This window comes from Toxotes jaculatrix, chromosome 9, assembly GCF_017976425.1.
Source record: "Toxotes jaculatrix isolate fToxJac2 chromosome 9, fToxJac2.pri, whole genome shotgun sequence".
Taxonomy (NCBI): Eukaryota; Metazoa; Chordata; class Actinopteri; family Toxotidae; genus Toxotes; species Toxotes jaculatrix.
The window spans coordinates 11,292,709-11,312,997 of record NC_054402.1 but is presented as its reverse complement, the minus strand read 5'-3'; the positions used below and the strand labels follow the sequence as shown (position 1 = coordinate 11,312,997).

The 20,289-nt window shown below is 42.5% G+C and overlaps 1 protein-coding gene across 1 annotated transcript in view; it reads right to left on the bottom strand.

Annotated features, from left to right (window-relative positions):
• Nucleotides 1-18,114, bottom strand: part of npas1 (neuronal PAS domain protein 1) — a 35,816-nt gene extending 17,702 nt beyond the window's left edge. Inside the window, exons 1-3 of the mRNA XM_041046535.1 lie at nt 18,081-18,114; nt 9,029-9,196; nt 7,287-7,525 (exon numbers count right to left, since the gene is read on the bottom strand). Coding sequence (XP_040902469.1) covers nt 7,287-7,525; nt 9,029-9,123 — 334 coding nt within the window. The 5' untranslated portion in view covers nt 9,124-9,196; nt 18,081-18,114. The remainder of the gene's footprint in view (nt 1-7,286; nt 7,526-9,028; nt 9,197-18,080) is intronic.
• Nucleotides 18,115-20,289: the final 2,175 nt, after the last annotated feature.

Sequence of the window (20,289 nt, the reverse complement as noted above, 5' to 3'; positions counted from 1 at the left end):
TGGTGCTGTGAACCCCTACTTTTATTTGTGTGTGTGTGTGTGTGTCAGTGTGTGTGAGGGCCTTGGATGATTCTGTTTTTATCCTTAAATACGATCACCTCTGTAAAATCATGCCTAAATATAAATTAATGTGGCGGATGATGATAAATCATTCATAGTCAATCATTTAAAGGATAATTTAAATTTTTACAGCTCCAGTCTTTTTTTTTTTCATAGATTTGACCCTCATTCCTGTTCGGAATAATAACATTGTCTTCACCAAGTTAACTGCAGAGATCTGGGAATGTACATCCATGTTTGCTAACTTGCAGTTTTCTACTTTGCCTCTTTGCGTGATCACTCCACCAACTGTTGTTCAGTGTGATAGCGTGAAAATGGCGGCAGGAAGGTGTATTGCATCACCTGAGTGCGTTCCTGCGTGCATGTGCATTTTTGTGCACGTGTACGATACAAAACAAAGCACTCATAAAAACATCATCCCGTTATGTGGCTAGTGTGGTCAAAAACTCCACAGGGCGCCTTTAACTTGAGGGTAAAAATTGTAATATGCATTATTACTTCATTGAATCACGACATGCTTACAGTTTTTCCAGTGAGCAAATTGTGAAAAAATTGCTCCTGCTATCTGCCAGGCTCTGAAAACACCATTTATAGTCAGAGGATTTTGGAGGCACTTCAGCAGCTTTCAGACTCAACAACACCACATGTTGTACCTCACACAGCAGTACATTTTGGCCTCTCGAGACTTGTTTAAGCAGAAGCAGCAGGACATATTTTGCACAAACTTTACAGTAAATACGCCATGAATACCTTCATTCATTAGAAACTGGAAGTACTGAGAAATACAGTCCAGACTGCAAGTATTTGGACAGTTACATATTTTTTGTTCTTCAGGCTCTGTTCTTCAACACGTTCAATATGAAACAGAAAAAAATCCTATGTGCCAGGAATCCGTACTGGTGACCACTGAAGCACCGGCATAAAGGTATTATTACCAACTTTTCAGGTTGTGCTTACTTTTGGGTTTACCTTCAAATAAAGTGGATTAGATGGATCTAGATCAGCTGCTGGCTTGTTTACAACCTGTCTGATTGTCTGATGACTCATTCCTTGCTCTGTCTGACTTTGTTTTGGCTTTCTTGCCATGTTCCCACATCTCAGCAATTACTTCAGTGAGTACAGAGTGTTATCATGGATATAGTGGAGAAAAACAAGAAAATAAGACTCAAGTTGTAATAACTAACAAATTATTCTTTAAAATGGTTTATGTGAATATAGTGCACATTCACCTTTTGCACTTTTGCTTCTGTGTACATGCATGTACAGACCTGGATGCAGTTCTGTGTGCACACCTGAGATCTTTGATTGCTCCTTTCTGTCACACTCCCATTTCATTAGCTTCCCAGGACTCTGCCGCTGCGAGGTTTAATTTCATTGTGGGAATAGGAGACAGAATGGGACGGGGCGCGATCGGACACGTTAATTATAGTCTGACTCGCAGGTCAATTCTCTGGGTCTCCCCAGCGCTCCATGAGAAGAAAAGATAGAAATTTCATTTGAATGATTTTCATTATACCTCTGTCTAATACATAATTTAGTCCCAGTTAAGTCCATGAGTAATGGCCACACATACATGAACACACACCCAAATATCACCCAACCTATGTGCACACGCAAACACACACACTATTGCTTCCCTTCCTCCCCCACAGTGTCAACCTTTTTGACCAGGTTAAGATGTTGCCATGGGAACCAAACAGATAACAGACGCAGTGAACCCCTCTTTCTCTCTGTCTCTCTCTCTCTCTCTCTCTCTCTCTCTCTCACTGTCTTCTTATCTGTCTTTGTCGCTGAAGTTTGGCTCTGCCACCATAGTTTCACCCTTTCAAAACAAGAGCCTGATCACCTGCCAAGTTGTTTACTACCATACAAATGTGACGTTTCGCTTGTTCGACAGACAGAGAGAGAAAGAATGACCCAATCGCAGCGTCCTTCTCTGGCGCAATTATCTTCTCACTCTGACATCCATCCCTCCCTCCTTCCCTCCATCTCTCCTCTATCTCTCTCTGTCTCTCCTCCGTCGCTCCCTCGCTCCTTTTGCGGTCGAACATAATTTGAGTGCAATTAACTTCCCTTAAAAGCCCCGGCTGCTTTAAACGCTGTGAATTAAAGGGGAGGCAGGCGTAGGGTGAACGCAGAGGTGGGGGAGTGGGGGGGTGGGTGCACAGAAGGTAGGTGAGGGAGACGAAGGCAATGAAAGAAAGGAGAGGAAGGAGAGAGAGGGAGCGAGTGCAGGCGGAATGAAAGTCAATGTCACCAGCGCTGGGGAGGAGAGAGGTGTGTTTGACCTCACTAACACAGACAGTAAAACACTTCAGCTGGCCCTGTTGCTGGCAGTGAGTTGTCATTGTACTGTACCTTATAAAAGACTGAGGGGTTTTTCCAGCTGCCGTATTGCACCTGCTAAAGGTTGAGTTGCGAGAGACAATTAATGAAACCAAAAATTTGATTTAAATGTACATTTTACAAAAAAAAAAAAACTGATCCAGAACTACACTGCTTCATTTAAAATGCCACAAAATAGGGAAACGTGAACTTTACACTGGAAATTTATTTTATTAGGTAACTAAATTAAAATTACAACTTTTATTATTACTTTCAGATGTTCTGTCCACTGCGATAAGATTGTGTTCACCAAGTTATTTATCAATTTAGTGAATCATTGATTATAGATAATAGCTTAGCACAGGTATCCTGGTATTATCTAATGTGCATGGCTGATTAGTAACAAGAAAAAAAATGTTCGATGTATGTTCAACTGTCCATCAGAGAGCAATATAAAGGCCTGCGAAGCACTGCTTTTTAGCCTGGTGTTCAGTTACTCTTTAAACAAAACTTTTTCTATTAAAATAAAGTTTGTTTAAATAAAACAAAGGTGACAGTAACATTATTACTCAAACTTACGTGGTTAACATCCATCACAGTTTACAGACTGACTTTCTGATTCATGTTTCATCTAGTAGACTTTGCATAGGTTAAGTTAATCTGGTTAAACTGTTTCGTGCAGTTCCCAGATCTCAGCAATTCGTATAGCGAGTTTTCACAACCGGTAGAAATGATGGTCAATGCTACAGAATTAAGGGTCTGCACAAATAAAACAGAATTATCCTTTAAAAAGGCAGGGGGAAACAGAAAAAACAAAACAGTCCCCCAAAGTAAAATTTACTCAATATTGAGAGGTTTTGAAATATAAATCATTTCAAATAAAAGGGTCCAGTCCTTGAATGTGTTGTGCAAATAGGCGCACGCACGCACGCACGCACGCACACACACACACACACACACACACACACACACACACACACACACACACACACACACACACACACACACACACACACACACACACACCAAATGGGAATGAACATCATGGGTCATTTTACTTTTCCTCCCTTCAGCCTTTCCTTTCCGTTTGCTCCTTCCTTCCATAATCTGTCTCTCTCCTCCTTCTTTCCCCCCTCTCCTGCTCTCTCAATCTTTCTCTCTCTCTTTCTCTCTGTGAAGGTCATGCAATTGATTTTCCTCTGTCTATTCATTTTTCAAGACTGGCTTTGAAACGTGGGAAGCAGACAAAAGCCACGCCGGCCCCTCCCCTTCGCTCCATCCCGCTCCTCTCCTCCGCCCTCCACCTTCCTTCCCTCTCCGCTGCCCCTGAGCCCGTCCAAAAACCCTCGGACAAGAGGGAGTGTGGAGGAATGCAAACCTCCCCCCACCCTCCTCTCTCCGCACTCCTCTCCTTCCTCCTTCCACCCCTCTTTCTCCCTTTATTCCTTCTACATTTGTCCCTTCCCCTCCTCCCTGTCCTCCTCTCCCTTTCAGCTGGATCTCTGACCACATTCCACTAACGGAATTAAAGTCATGCATCACACTTAAAACCCTGCCAATGCATTGTGGGTAGACTTGTTCAAACTGATGTCCAAATTAGCATCGCATTTTCAGCCTTGGCCCTGCCGAGACTGTGTGACCTGCTTGTAAAAAAATCTCCAAAGATTTAATAAAATACACACATATCAGATCTTGATCCTCGTGGAAGAAATGTTGAAGATAATTCAGACTGTAATAACGTCCATAGCTGGAACGTGTTGCGCTTCACTGTGTTTGTCAAATGCCTGACAATTTTCTACGACCTTCGCGCAACTGCTGCAGGGTTCTATATATTAACAGTTATGGTCCACATTTGTGCGAGTACAAGTGCTTCTCATTGTAGTGTAAGCAGCATACCTCGCATCTGTCTTTCTTCCACCCTTCCAGTTCATGCACAGGACAGCGCAGCTTCTTGCACACCTACTTTTCTAAAGAGCAGATTTTTTTTTCTTTTCTTTCAAGGCCAAGGTAAGCCAGGAACACTGAGGCAAAACAATTCACTATGTGTGGAGCACAGTCAAGGCCACGGCTGTGTGTGAGCAGGCTGGTGTATGGATATCATCCAGACATTCAGATTCTTCAATGCTGCATAGTAGAAATCTCAGTAGTTTCTAAGTACAACGAGAGTATGTAACAATGAATTTTGAAAACTGTCAAGTATCAAAAATTGGCAGCTTAATTAGATTATTATGCTGTGTGCAGTTGTTATGCTACCTACCGACTGTGTACAGTACATACTTAGACTAGTTGTCATAGAGCCCTATGCTGTCCTCTTTCTGTAGTTGTCTAAATTGTGTAACAATCCTTCAGAACAACAGAAAACTCAAATATCAGAATTTTACGATTATGGATACTAATTTATTTTTGAGTAAACTGAGTTTTCCCACTTCTCCAAAATGAACACACAAATACCCCAAGCCTCCTTATATTGCCATTTACTCAGGTACTGAGAAGCTACTTCAGTTGAGACACTATTAAACACTGATGTACTGAGGTGTTTGACACACTTTGTAAAAAACAAAAACATGCTTATAGTCCTCAAATTAAAGGGGAGAACTCACAAGTGACAGATTAAAAATACAAAGGTCAAAATAGCAGCAGTGGAGGCATTACTTATAGTCCCTGTGCGTTAAGCTCCAAAAACGCTGGAGCCTACATTTCCCATAATGCAACCAATATCACCTTTTCATTCACTATGTCTGGTAAATGCCATGCCTTTCAAACTTCACGCCCCCACTATGTAACTCAGGCTTTCTGGTATAAATTTGTAGTCTCCAAGCCCAGCAGCAGATGTTATACAACTGTTTTCTACAGATGAGTACAACTAAACTGACCTTTATCTGTAAAATCAGTGGCATGCCCCTTTAAAGATTTTGAGATAAATATTGTTTTGGGATCAGTGCTTAAAGCACTGCTATACTCAGCCCAACTTACTATGGGCTACTATTAAAATCTCTATATCTTATCAGGAATGTGTGGTGAATATTGTGGTAAAGCAAACCACACAAGTCACACACAAACATACTATTAACATGACTGTATTATTTTTTTCGCTCACAGTTCTTCAAATTAGACAAGAACAGGCATGAACACACACACACACGCACACACAAACACACATCTCTAATTGTACTGTAGCTGCATCATTTCCCCTCAGTAATAGTGGTAATTAGACAGGCTGTATAATTACACTGTCCTCGTTATATAGTTAATTTCTGTAATTACAAATCGCACCAATAGTTTCCTCCCTCTTTGTGTATCATCTATCCCCCCCCCCCACCCCCCCCCCCCTTCTCACACACAAACTCAAACATGCACAGATGCACACAGCATACCCACACACACACAACACATAAATTCTATTCATACTCACACTAGCCTATGGAAAGTCTTTGTATGATTACAAACACATGTATGTTTACAGGTTTGTGATGTGTGCTCACATACACAGCAGCAGTAATTACTTTTGCTAATAGAGCACTGGATAATTGTCCTGGTCCGAGCTGAATTTCTGTGGCGTGGGGTGTCTCTGTGGGCGGGAGTAAGTGGGCAGATCAGACTGCTGAGGATTGCTTTTGATTGAAAGCGAGATGTGAGTTGAAACATGGATTTCAGCGGTTTGTGTCCGTTGGCAACACACACATCAGCATATTTATCTCCTCTGTATAATTTTCTTATAGGCTGAACTGCAGAAATCATCAGCAGAGAAATGATCCATCACAGCCATGTTTCATTAAACCTGCATACTTGCGTGCTGCCGTTGTTACAGTTAACAACTGTGAACAGCTAAAATAACACAGTCTAACATATTTATGACTAATCCATGAAAGGCTTAAACAATTAAAAATGTTCCCTACCAGGGCTGTAGCCAAGATCATAAAAATACTACTGTCATGAGTCCAAGTCTCATCCACCCTAATAAAAAAGCTTGATAGCAAAAAAAAAATTATTTTCAAGATTGTCATGTTTTATACAATCATTCATTACTGTGTTAATTTAATAAACCCAACATAAAGGCCTAAATACTGCTTCTAGCCCTCTCCCAGGAATGTAAATGCGGTGGGAAAATTGCAGTATAATTCCTTTCCTGAGCTAAAATCAATCAAATTTAAGTATGTTGAGTATAAAATATACTGGACTCAACCCATGGTTTTTAAATGCATAATGTTTACTCCCCACAGGGATAAAACCTCAAATTCTCAGAGGAAGTATGCGAGGACATGACCTCAGTGTCCTTAGTAGTAGCAATGGCCCTGTTTCCTACTAACTGTGTGTTCAGACAGAATGCAGAACACACTGGAGAGGTGCCTTGATTGCATACAAAGTCTATGGAAAGATGCGATTAGATGCAAGTTCACCCAGGGTGGCGCAGATTGACACAAAGACGCATCCGCACAAGTTGACAACGTTTCAACCTGAGTGAAAAATCTGCACGTATCCCGAGGCTTAATGTATCTGCTTCATAAATGTACAGAGACGAGAGGAGATGTCAGAAAGAATTGGAGTTTCTGGTGCGTTCTGAAAGCAGTCTGAGGCTGAGCTGAACACAAACACTCTGGCACACACTCACAGACACTGTCAATGCATCTACAGCTAACATAAAGTTGGGACATTGGTTGTTTGGGGCAATTAAACACAAATGGTCCACCAGTGAAATGTGTGCAAATGGACTGTGCCAAGAATTTGCTCCATTTTCCATTTGAACACACTTTAAGAATAGTTTAAGTTAAAAAAAAAAGGCAGTTTTACAAATGCAATGAAAATCTACTTTCATGCACACTGAACCTAAGTGAACCAATGCACTTTCCTTGGCAGTATTTCTTTACAGTATTATTTCTTTTTAGGTGTTTCCTTTAGCTCACCTTTGCTGCAGTTGCTGTCGCCCTCCAGCAGAGGGCTCCAGGGTGGGTCCCCCTGGCTGGCAAAGGTCCTCATGTGCAGGTAGCTGATGGTCAGCCGGATGACCGAGGCTTTGTCCAGCTGGCTGGTGATGGCTCCAGGCAGGGGCAGCATCTTAGCCAGCTCAAAGAACTCAAAATTCTCCTTACCCCGCCGTGAACGAGCCGCATTGCGAGACTTCTCTTTACGCAGGTTCTGGAGACTGGGGGTGGGGGTGTATTAAGGGTGGATAAGACAAGGGGGTGAGTTGGGTAAAGGGGGACAGATAGAAGCAAAAATGGAAGAAATATATAAAATGCAGGGAGGTGGAAAAAGAACACAAGGGTAAAGAAAATAGCCTGAATCAGCACTGTGTAAGATGGAAGAAAGCAGTAAGGAGTATCACATAATGGCCACTTACTGACCACCTGTTGATTGATTCATGGTCTGTATAAATGACCTGAACATCAATCTAGAAAACTCATTTCATAAATACATATAATGGTAATGGCTCCTGCAATTCAAGTGAAACAATCTCCATTCTGACCCGTCCCTTGCAGATTGTCGTGGTAATTACAGACAAACTCCCTTCTTCTATCTGGCAGAGCAGAGTCCTAATAATGCCATTTGCTCCAAAATCCATATGTGAACACACACACACACACACACACACACACACACACACACACACACACACACACACACGCACACAATCTCTTGTTGCCTATCTCTCACTTTCCCTCCCTCCATACAAGCCCTCGCTCTCTCCCTCTCCCTCTCTCTCTCATCTGGTCCCGGGCTAGTGAGCTGAAGCCGTGATTGAGGGATCAATAGGAGAGGGAGGGGCAGAGTGACAGAGGGGGGCCGGGGCTCAGGTAGCCTGTCTCTCTGATTGGGTATTGACTCTCCTCAATGAGGCCTGAGTGGTGGAATTATGTTGTCACAGCCACTTCACAATTTGTGTCGGTGCTGCGCTGGAATAAAGTATGTGAGTGTGAGTGTGAGTGTGAGTGTGAGTGTGTGTGTGTGTGTGTGTGTGTGTGTGTGTGGTGTGTGTGTGTATGCGTGTGTGAAAGAGAGAGTGAGAATGAGAGCTGGAGGCCTTTTTCCCTCGTGCCTGTGTTGTTGATTCTCATCCTAAGACAGACCACAAGTAGTGTGAGTGTGTGTGCGTGTGTGTGTGTGTGTGTGTGTGTGAGAAAAAGAAAGAAAAGCACATAGAAAAGACTGCACATAGTGTGCGTACATATGCTTAAATCTTAATCAGCTGACACAGCAGCTACTATTACACTGCTATTCTCTAATAAGTGAAAACAGTGTGTGTTTTTCTGTGTGTGTGTGTTGTGGACTCACGCTGCCAGCCTCTGTAACATCTCATTATTATACTGCCTCGACCCCAGCCACCGAGAACAATCAATACACACATATTGATTCTGCTTAGTTTTTATATCCGCCTGTAAATGACTGCCCATTAATAATTCCAGCCAAATTTACTTAATCTCCCAGTAAGGGGAGGGGATTCACGGCTCTGACAGGATTGGCAGGTGAGCAACAAAACATGTTATATGTAGCACCTTCTGGATTGTGTCTCCTTGATAGGAAATTCTTCTTGAGGGTGTCAGTGTGTGCAAGGGTGTTAATGCATGGATTTCACCTTGCAGAGATTAATTCATGGGCATGCACGCAGGCTTATACAGTATCAACCTGTGTGTGTGTTGTGTCTCACCAGGGCAGCGTGGGAGGCTTGGCCAGCAGTCCTTGTAGGAAATCCCACTCCACGCTCACACACTTCCCCTCGCTGACAAACGGCATGGTTGCCATCCTTCTCCCAATCACGTGCCGACGCCGCTGTTAACGAAGGCTCTGATTGGCTGAGGATGTGACGGACTCAGACCTGGAGATCCATGAGAGAAAGGAGTGAAAAGAGAAGGAGGAAAAAGAGTCATTTATGGTTGGTTCATCGACCAATAACAGCCATTACAGGGGAGAGGAAATACCGAAATGTTTGGGATTTCAAATTTAACAGGTTTTAATTTTTTTAATTAGCAAACATGTTTCTATCGATATAATTTTTCGGCATAATTTTTTTCGCAAAATATTTTTAAGCCTGGAGTAAGCATGAGGAGTTTCTTTCAATTATGACATTTTATCTCCATTTGCAGTTTCCATTTAGCCTCTGATATTTGATTTGATAGAATATAATTTGCATTAAAGTGCTTGGATGAAAACCCATCTTATGATTTCTTACTTCATCTTTCTGAAAAACTGCATTTCTGGAAAGAAAGAAAGAAAGAAGTATTGAGGTTGAGAGAAAGCAATTAGGTACTCTATGTACTTCCACACATAAAGGTCAGGGGCTGTTCCCAAGGTAATAGACATAAGACAAAACACTGAGCCTCCTCTGAAGTCACAATTAAGCCGAAAATCACAGATCTCCAAATGCCTCCCCTCCTCCCTAAGAGAATATCCAGTCTGCAGCTGGCGATTCAAGCAAATGTCTCTAAAGATGAAACACATGCTGTCCACTGTCTGTTCTCTTGTGTTTTGTTCCACCTTCTACAAGTCTCCTGCACCACCTTCCTGTAACGGAAAGTTGCCAGTATTCTTCCCTGTCCTCAAACCGAGCCCCGCTCCTCACCAACCCTCCTCCTCCTCCCCTCTGCGATGTGTTGACATTTAAAGGGCTAGTGTGGCCCCAAGCACCACGGTGTCATGCCCTTGGGCCTGAGATGCCCTCTCTCTCTCTTTCTCTCTCTCTGTTACAGCCTCTCACTCTCTAACTGTCTCTTTCTTTGGCCCGGCTGGGTCAGCACAATCAAGTCAGTAGAGCTTTGCAGGGGCAGTAGAAAATGGATTATGTCTCGAGTTTGAGCATGGTTATGCTGACCTTGGCTAAGAGGGGTCGGCAGAGGCTGGGCAGGTTTGGCAGATATCATTTCATAAATCTAGGCTAAAACAGCCAACATTGTATGTATGCATGAAAACTCCTTGGACCAGTTTCAAAGGCAGCAGAGTCAATGATGGATTCAACAAAGAGAGAATTGTTGTTAAAGGGGAGATCTGATCTTCCACCCACCTTTAGTGGTTTTATGCTATACTGGATAGTAAAGCAAGAATTTATGTTTTCTATTGCTAACATGAACCTAGGTCAGTGATACAAAGACCGGACACAGTGGAAGCTGAGGAAGTGGATTTACAATTAATATTTTCTTCCCAGTAATATGATAAACTTGCTAATTTGACATATCTGGCTAATTTTACACCTTAGATTTAACCTTTTTCCTAAGTGCTTAAGGCGTAAGGCTTAAGGCTAAGACTTCATTCTAACTATAGGAAACCTATATACACCCCAGCTTCCACCCTGCAACATTGACAGTCCTCTTTTCAGTGAGTCTGGTGAAGAGGAGACAGGGTCGAGCAGAGGGCAGCGCACCTCTGTCTAACAACTTCACCTTTGTCACCTTCTCTAGCTCACCTGGATAAATGCACTACATGCCAAATTAGACTGGGTACAGTAGGACAGAAAGATCAAAAGGAGACAAAGGCAGGAAACAATTTACTCTCAAATTTTCACCACCTCACAAACACACACGCACGTCTTTTTCCATCCCATATCTGTATGTTTATCTCTTAATTGACCCTATCTGTGCTTATCTAATCTCTCCCTCCATCTTTCTGTCTCGACCTATCTCTCCATCTCTCTCTCTGCGTCTCCCTCTATCTGGGCAGACACAGGGGCGTAATGGACAGGGGCCTCCACAGTAATTATTCAATCAGCCTCATAACCTTGTCACAGGTTGGGCGGCCCATTAATGCACTCACCCAAATAGACCCCACCACTTTGACTGCTAATGCTCCGGCTAGCTAGCTGCACAACCGGCTGAATGTCAGAAGTGTCATGTAGACAGAGAGAGTGAAACAATCCGCTCAACAGAACTGAGCTGACTTATTCTATCTTTTCTGCACAGTGGGAAATGTATGGAAAAGGAAAGTGTGACTTCTGAGAGAACTGAGAATAAAAATATACCGTGCTCACAGCTGTAGAGATCAACCTGTATCAAATGTGACCACAGGTGTTCACAATGTGTTGCTGCAGTGCTACATATTCATAAGCCTGATGTGTGTGTGTATAGGTGAGTGTGTGTTGGAGACCCCTAGCCTATGGAGCCATGCTCTCTTGGCACGGTCTCAACAGCAGCAGAGAAGAGGGCACTGCGGCGAGCGCTCACAGCCGCTGTTTGCCGGGCGTTTCTCTCTGGCTGCTCGCTTGGCTCCCGTTCTGTTTATTTTCAGCAGGGACATTTAATTAGGGCCTCCAGCTGTCAGAGGTTCGTTAGCGTGCCCCTCCTCTCCCCGAGCCACCCCTCCCCGCAGGGAGTCAGGGGCATCAGGCAAATGAACACATTTAAGTCAAACAGCACGCAGACAGACAATAGCCCCACTGCCATGCCACCAGCTCCCCTAGGTAGAGACATGGTTGTTTTATGCCTCATCTCCCCAACCCCTGGGGCCCAATACAGAGCCTGGCCAAGACTGCGAATGTGGAGGTGGAAGCAGAGGAGCTCTCATAGCCCACTGGAGATGGCATGCACACTGCGATCATGCAAAGGTGAAGAGCAGGACCGAGCCATGCAATGCACAGTTTAAAAGAAAAAGAAGTACAGAATAGTTCCAGTTCTGAGGAGTTTTATGATTTTTGATGTCCTCAAAACTACAAATCTGACAAAGATCCATGAGCCTGAGTATACAAAAACCTTTCAAAGGCTTCTTTCCTGTTCACTTGATAAACTGAAAAAAAAAATACAGCAGATTAGACTGCTCTCTTGCTTAAATTTTGACATTTTAGGGGGTATCCTGGCGGCCAAGGGATAGGGACGCATACTATAAACTGTGACTGCAACGTCCCTGAGGCCTGTTTCATCAAACCTGCAACATGAAAGCTGCAATTTGTAGGACTCACAAATTTATCTGCAATTTGCAAGTGACAGCCATTTGTGACAAATAATGCTGTCAACATCTGCAATGTGCTTTTAAGCAGAACTCAAAACATTGCCCCCCAAAAATGGTTTGTGTAGAATCAAACTGGTCATTTTGCAGGGTTTACTCAAATTAAAACCTTTAAAATGTTTTCAGACACGTCTCACTCTTTCTCCATCCCCCACCCACCTTTAATTAACTTCAACTAAAGGTAAAAGTGGAGTACACATACAAGAGCGGTGTAAGATATTCCTGTGAATAATATTTTATCAAACAGAGAACGTTCAATATCATGGAAGATGTAGAAAACATGGTTGGAAACAACATGAACAGAATTTTTGATGTAGCTAGTTTTCTATCTTGCCTTTCATGATGTTGAGTAGTTGTAAATGAGTGTCTGGAGTGTCCGGGAAGATTAAGTTTGGTATTCTGGTTGGAGGGCTGAAAACTACTTATCATGCATTACGGCCCTGGTTGGACCTCAGGATTTGGAAGTCAAAAGACTTTTTAATGTACAATTTTTCAGCCGCTGATCAATCGACAGCTGCTGGACATGAAGATCTCTCTCCCTGCTCACTCTCAGTATTCCATATTCCGACTTGCTCGGCATTCTGCTTCCGTATCAGAAGCAGAACGCCGACTGCGGTTGACCTTGACGTCTCAGGATCATTCCCAACCCAAGGTTCTCTACAACTCTCAAGGGTCTTGGCGTCCTCCCCCTCCACTCTACCCCCATGCCTCTCCCATCATCCTCACCACCCCCCTCCATCTCTCCTAACCCCCTCTTTGCTCCACCCTGGCCCCTGCCTGGGTCATTAATTATCTAATGGAATCAATACGGTGTTAGATTGGACTAGAGTGACCCCGCCCGACGTCAGGTATCTCTGTGGCGATGAGGAGGGTTGGGGATGGGTGTAAAGGAATGATGATAACAGCTTGTATGAGTGAACCAGCACCGTGCAGTCACAGCGTGGACCGTCCTTAAACAGGAAGAATACAGAATAAAGAGATCAGCGATAAATAAATGATTAGAGAGGGGCAGAAGGGGAGAGGGGGTGGATGGAGAGTGGATGGGGGATGGAGAGAGCGTAAGTACAGGCGGCGGGAGGCAAATCAGACAGTAAGAGGGAGAGAAATGATGGACGGATAAAGACACAGATGAAAAAAAGGAGAGCGAAAGAGATTTGCTAATGTTCACCCTTGGTAATCAATATCTTTCTCCTCCTCCTCTTTTATTACGGAGCGCTTTGGTGAGCATGCTTTGATGTCCACTTCTCACGGGTGTGGAGCTACGCAGAAACCAATCCATGCCTGTCATTATTACCGTCTACCTCGACATGCGTGTACACAGAGGAAATGCTCCACTTCACCTGCTCTGTATTAAATATGAATTTGAAAGTATGAGCACAGAATCTCCCATATTTACAGCATTTACTAGAAAAAAAATACCTTTTCTCTTAAGATTGTTCTCCAGTGATTTTTCTCAAAAAACAAAAAAACAAAAATGGGTGTCATTCCTCACTCAATATCGAAAGTGAACAACAAATTATTTAAGCAGCATAATAAGTATACTAACTTGAAGAAGGATGCAGACTTTATCATATAAGCTGACATTTGTGGCAAAGAGAGAAAAGGACTAACAAGGTAACAGCTTACATATCATGTCTTCATATGTTTTTTTTTTTTATTTGTGCAACTGAATAAACAAAATGATCTAAACAGAATAGGAAAGTGTGTTCAAATAATATTCAGTTTGAATGAGTTTAATTTTTGTTGTTACTATTTTGTATTTGTATTCACTTGGTATCAGAAGTAGTACAGTACATTCTGGAGCTTAGTAAAAGTAGTCTGAGCATAACGAGACACAAAATCAACAGGGTGATAGTGTAACAGAGATAACATTTCAACTTCGGCATGAAGAACGAAACATTCAAATGTTTCATCAGAGCAACTAAAAGGTACAAACATACATACAAAACATCTAAAGGCAAATAGATCACTTTGAGAATCCAAATACCAATAAAAAGAATAAAAATGTTCAGTGCATCATGAAGTTAACCATCCCTGACCCTTCTGATATCTATGCTAGAAAGACAAAACCCCGGGACAATAAAATAGCCCAAGTCAAAATAAGAGCTGCAATCTATTCTGAGGTTAAAGACCCCGACTTCAATGTAAGGCATGGCTTAAGGTGAAAAGTGGCACTTACAGAAAAGGCAATGGGAAAAACATCTTATTTTGAGCACTTTCACAAAGGGGATGCTAATGTGCTCACATGTAAGGAGAATACTGATAATATTCATATATAGTGTTTCCAATTTCCGAATGTTCCCACAATTTGGCGAACAAACAGAAGGGAGACAGAAACTTCTCCCCCTGACCGTGGAAGAGCCAGCCAAGTGGATGCAGCTCTCTATAAGGCTGAAGACGGTAAATCCACTCCTGCAGGCAGAGACCACATCAGCACTGACCTCCAAATAACCACAGGCCAAAGAACAGCACACAGGGTCACTCACTCTCTCCAACACACACACTAATTTGTGTACTGAACGCCAGGACTTGAAAGCACACTCGTTCTGCACACCAGCACAGAGACGTCCACATGCTAATACAGACACATCAATTAGCATGGTGCAGAGGTCAGAGTTCAGAGCAGTGTCAAACTCTTGATAACAGTTGCACAACTTGTGTAGGTGTCTTGGAGCACACTGGGGAAACAAGGATACCCACTGGCCTCAAACCATATTCCCACACAGTGCTTGGAGTTTGATGCTTTGTTTGAATATTTCCAGATACGTTGTTAATTTATGTAACTTCTGCTTTATGTCATGGCATAAATTAGAAAACGAGAAAGAAGAAAAAGAGATGGAAGAGTGACTAAGATGAAGATTTGAGTCTTGCAGACGGCACCTGATCTGATGTTCAATTTAGATGGAAAGTGACTGTGAGAGTGGATGCCTATACATCGTGTGTACGTCGCTGAGTAACTGCATGTGTGTGTGTGTGAGAGTGTGTGCACACACAGACGGGTGGATCCCTTCAGGCCGGTGTGTGAATGACAGCGGGGGTTATGTAAGGAGCCACAGCGGGGCCAGAGTGGACAGTCCGACCGGAGATCAGGTCAGCAGAGTGTGACACTAAACACATCTCCCTGACACCGCGCTGACACCCTCTGTCACAGACCCACACACTGTCTGTCAACGCTCTTCACACACACACATGCGCACGCACGCACAGCGAAGGCAAGAAGTGTGTGAACGGCTGTCTGTCAACACACCAGACACTGACCACCTTACTGTGTGTGTAAGAGAGCAACAGAGAGAGACAAAAATATCAAGAGTAATAGAAAGAGGAAGTGAAGGAGAGGTGAGGTGTACGTCTACCTGAGAACTTGTCAGTGAGTCACAAAAAGTGACGGCTGCTGTCTACCAACCAAGATAAATTTAAAAATTAAGCAATATAAAAAAAAGTCATTCTACTTTTACTTTTTGTCATGGTTGCTGATTTTAATATGCCTGAATTTATGACTATCTAACCATGTGATAATTCTTTATACGCTGAAGAATTGAGCAATGACGCACGCGCCAGCTCTGATCTTTGACGGGCAGAAAAATAAAAGTAATGCTCACGTGCCTGCTCTTAGAAGCACAACTCCAACTAGCTTTTATAACATCTCCCTCAGCTTCGTCTTGTGAGCAGTCTTTGAACGGGACACTGTGTTACCAGCATTTTCACTTTCACAAAGTCATGGTCTGTCACACAGTTGCTGTTCATGTTGGCTTGAACCGCAGCTCCTTAAATCCAAAGAAGAAACCTGCGTCTGGGTCTAATAAAAAAGGCCTGAAGGTAGGTCACGACCAAAAGCGTCCTGCATATGCAAGAACTGAAACGGATGGAGAAGCTTAGTGGCTCAGTGGGCCGGGGTATAAACTGTACCATGCACATGCAATGACACGGTCTGACCCTGTTTCGTGTCAGTGTTGCTATACAACGTTCCGGCCAGTAAAGTAGAAATATTCATCAATTTTTTTTTTAAATTGGGAAAAAGATTTTAAAAAATATCGCTCTGGCAGTGAGTTACTAAAAACTGCTTAAACACGTGAGAGTGGACAGTAACTGTTTTTACTAATAGTAACATTTTGACACTTCACCCTGACACTTTAAAGAGAGATCCTCTGCTGCAGGTAGTTATTTGGTTTGAATTTATCTGAAGCACCTGTCTGCTATCTCAGCAGGTGTGTGTGCAAATGATGCTGTTGGCAGTGTACGAGACACAGCACAATTTATAGCAAACACACAACATAGATTTTGGAGTGAGGCTCAGGGAGAGTATGCAAAATAAACACTCAACACAAGTATCTACACATATGGATAGACGCAGATGTGCAAACGCACACTCGGAATCTTGCAGGAAGTCATACAAAATACACTTATTGCATTTACACTTGAACATGCACATCCACGCACACACACTTTTCTTTTGTGAAAAAAAATCTTCCACTATTTTGACTGTCTGCTTTTTACTTCAAGTGACAAGACATCCAAACACAATACCTTAAAAAAAGAAATTATAAAAAAAGAGAAAAAAAAAAAGGAAAAAAAACACTGAAATCATTATGTGATGGTTTGATGTTGTTATTTACTTTACAGCAGCAGCGAACACTGTGCGTTTGTCACAGTCATTCTGCCAATTTGGACCACCTGCTGCAAGCACCCTGAAGGCAGTGAATGTTACTAAGCCAGTAAACTGTGACCAATTCTGCCTCTGCAGGTGGAGACGGACACGCAGCCGCTCACACACTCTGCTTCTAAATCTCAAACTCCAGCACACACACACACACACAGTTTACAATTTATCAGAAAGTGGTGGGCCATTATTAGTGAGGGCAGTCAGCACAGAACATGAACGTACATAATTATTTGGCTTATCTGAAAAGCAAAGATCGGAATATTTTCAGTGAAAATGTTAATCTAAATTGATGAGATGCCCAGTGTCTTTTCATGTTTTTTGTGAGCCCCTGACCTAAGACTTTTTTTTTTTACTACCATGTGATAGACAATAAAGTTTTTTGAATCCCTGAATCTTGAATCTTTAAGAACTGAGTAAAAAGCAATGACAGTGCCTTCAAGGGAGAGCAAACATTTAGTCTAATAATCTGATCAAATGAAACACATCAATATTCATTAATAATATATTTAAAATCTCCACTTTTATGCCAAAAAAATGCACATTTATCTCTATATTTCCTGTAATCAAAAGTAGATTCAAACAGACCCCGGTAAGTAGAGGTCAGTTTTAAAATAAATTCTTTTCTTTCTTTTTTTTCATTTTACCATTTATTATTTAAGCTGAAAATTATTTTGACTTTAATCTGCTTAGTGTACTAATTTAGTAAGATAAATAAAATGAATGTGTAACATTTCTGCTCTGTCCTAAATGAGACGGAGCAAAAAAGTTCACCACTGCATAAAGTACATGCTGATATTTTTTAAAAAAGTACTTTAGGATTAGATTGAACAAAACATAACCAAAAAAACAACAAAACTTTCACAAGATTTCTTCTTCATCATGATTTGTTAAAAGATAAATGTAGCAACAAATGAGAACAGATCAAATTCGTCAGTTTTAATGTGACAGCAAACATCTGACAAAAGGAGACAACTTCAGGTGTGTGTGAGAAAACCAAGCAAGAGAGTGAGAAAGTGTGTTTACACTCATGCATGTGTACGTGAGTGTGCGTGTGTACGTGTGTGTGTGTGTGTGTGTTGACCATAAATTGTTAGATCCATTATCTACTCACCTGACGGGCATTTCCAGCGTTCAGTCTGCTGCGGTTGAACTGATCCACTTTGTCTCTCTTCCTCCTCCTCCTTCTACTCTTCTTCTTCTCCTTCTTCTTCTTCTTCTCTCCGGTGCCCCTGCTCTGCCCTGGTGGTGCCCCCCACCACCACCAGCACCACACCACCACCTCCTACTCCACCAGCACCTCGAGCTTAAACACAGCAAACAAACACCGTGTGTGTGAGCCAAGGGGGCTGGGACAGGGGCAGCGTCAATCCCCTCACTTTCACAAAAGCCGTGGCCGCGCTGCCGGACACATCGTGGACTCCCGTTGCAAGAGTGTGAGAGCTAGGAAGAGAGGGAGTGTGTGTGTGTTTTTGTGTGTGTGGGTGTGTGTGGATCTAGCTGATGTAGCTCTCCTTGGCTCTCAGACTCACTTCACTAACACTCTGCTCCGCTGCTTCTTGGAGATGGACTCGGATTAGGACACAGCCAGTGTGAGAATCTCTTTCTCGCTCTCTCTCTCTCTCTCTCTCTCTCTCTCTCTCACTCCATCTCTCTCTCTCTCCAGCCGGCATGCTCCCTCCCACCCTTCCTCTCTCCCGCTCACTCATTCACTCTCCTCGCTGAGCTTCTTTCTTTTCATTTCCTCTTGGGAAAGCCGTGCACACCAGTTGTCTCTGCCTTCAGCTGCTCCCTCTCTCCCTCTCTCTCAGTCACTAGTAAATATAAAAGGCATGCTTGTACAGCCCCTCGCCTCAGTCTCTCTCTGGCTCTCCCTCCCTAACTCGCTGTGTCTCATGCTTTCGTTTACCCCCACCTCTCTGTGCCCCCCTCACTTTCTTTCTCACTGTCAAAGCTGCCTTTCAAATGCTGATTAGCAGCCAGAGTAAAAGCGAGAGAGAGGGAGAGAAGGAGAGAGAGAGAGAGAGAGAGAGAGAGAGAGGGAGAGAGGATGACTGAAACAAGTGGGAGATTCCATCACATCCAAACGTATTGTAAACTGTGACTCCCGTCCTGTAAAAACACACACAGACAAACATGTTTTTGTCACTTAGGAGGACACTGCATTGACTTACATGACTTACCCTCTACCAAAAAAGTTTTACCCCCAAAAATGTGATGTTTTACCTTGTGGGTGACGTATTTGCCAAAATGTAATATTTGTCATTGTCTTCCAAAGCAACCAATACAATGTTTGCATTAAATCCAAAGCTGTCACACAAAAATCATTTATATGACAGTTTTCTGATTTGTTCAAGGTTTAGAGATCAATTTATTTATCACTGAAGTCATGAAATGTGCTGTGCTCCCATCCTAATAAACCAGCACCAATCTGCCACCACTACTGATAAGGTTTGTGCATGTTTTCTGAACTTGCTTAAGTTCAGAGAAAGATTCTGGTCATGGTTAAAAGAAACCAGTGCTGACTGCCAGTAGAAAACAGGATGTGACCAGCAGTCATACAAATTTTTTGACCCATCCCTCCATAATCTATGACTCTGTCACGCTACTTCTGCTTCTGCTTCTGAGGCAAAGAAAGATATAATTCACAGTGCCACAAGAGGACCTTGTCAGGTTCACATAAACACAGGTTGTTGTAGACATTTTAACAAACAGTGAAGACTGTCATTTTTCTCATGAGGACAGTCTATTTTTATCCTCAAATGGAAGATGAGTCCACATAATGTGACCGTGTGAAAGCGAGTAATACGACTACCTGTTACTCACAACAGCTGCAAGACATTGTCTCACACACACACATTATCACACACTAAACAGCTATCCACATAACAACACTGTATGTGACCCCTTTACTTGAAAAAAAGGAGCACTACAATTTAAAAATCCTACTTTCAAAATCTTAAGTAGAAGTCTTATAAGCAAAGTATACTTAAAGCAAATTAACTCATAATACAGAAAATGTATTACTGGATTACTATTACTGATGGATTAACAGGTAGGCAGCAATTTAATGATTTCGCTGGTAAAGGTAGAACTTATTTTAACCACTTCATATATTGTTAATTTTTTTTTACAATACATGCAGATTCATTGATGCTGATATGTTCTGTGTGTAAAATATCAATCTGCAAAGTAACAATCTATGTCAAATCATGTAGCAGAGTCAAAACTAGCCAATCATACCAGGTTACTGCAGCTAACTGTTCAACTCGAGGTGCAAACAGCAGCGGAGACAGCCGACACCCTTATCCAATGACCCTCAG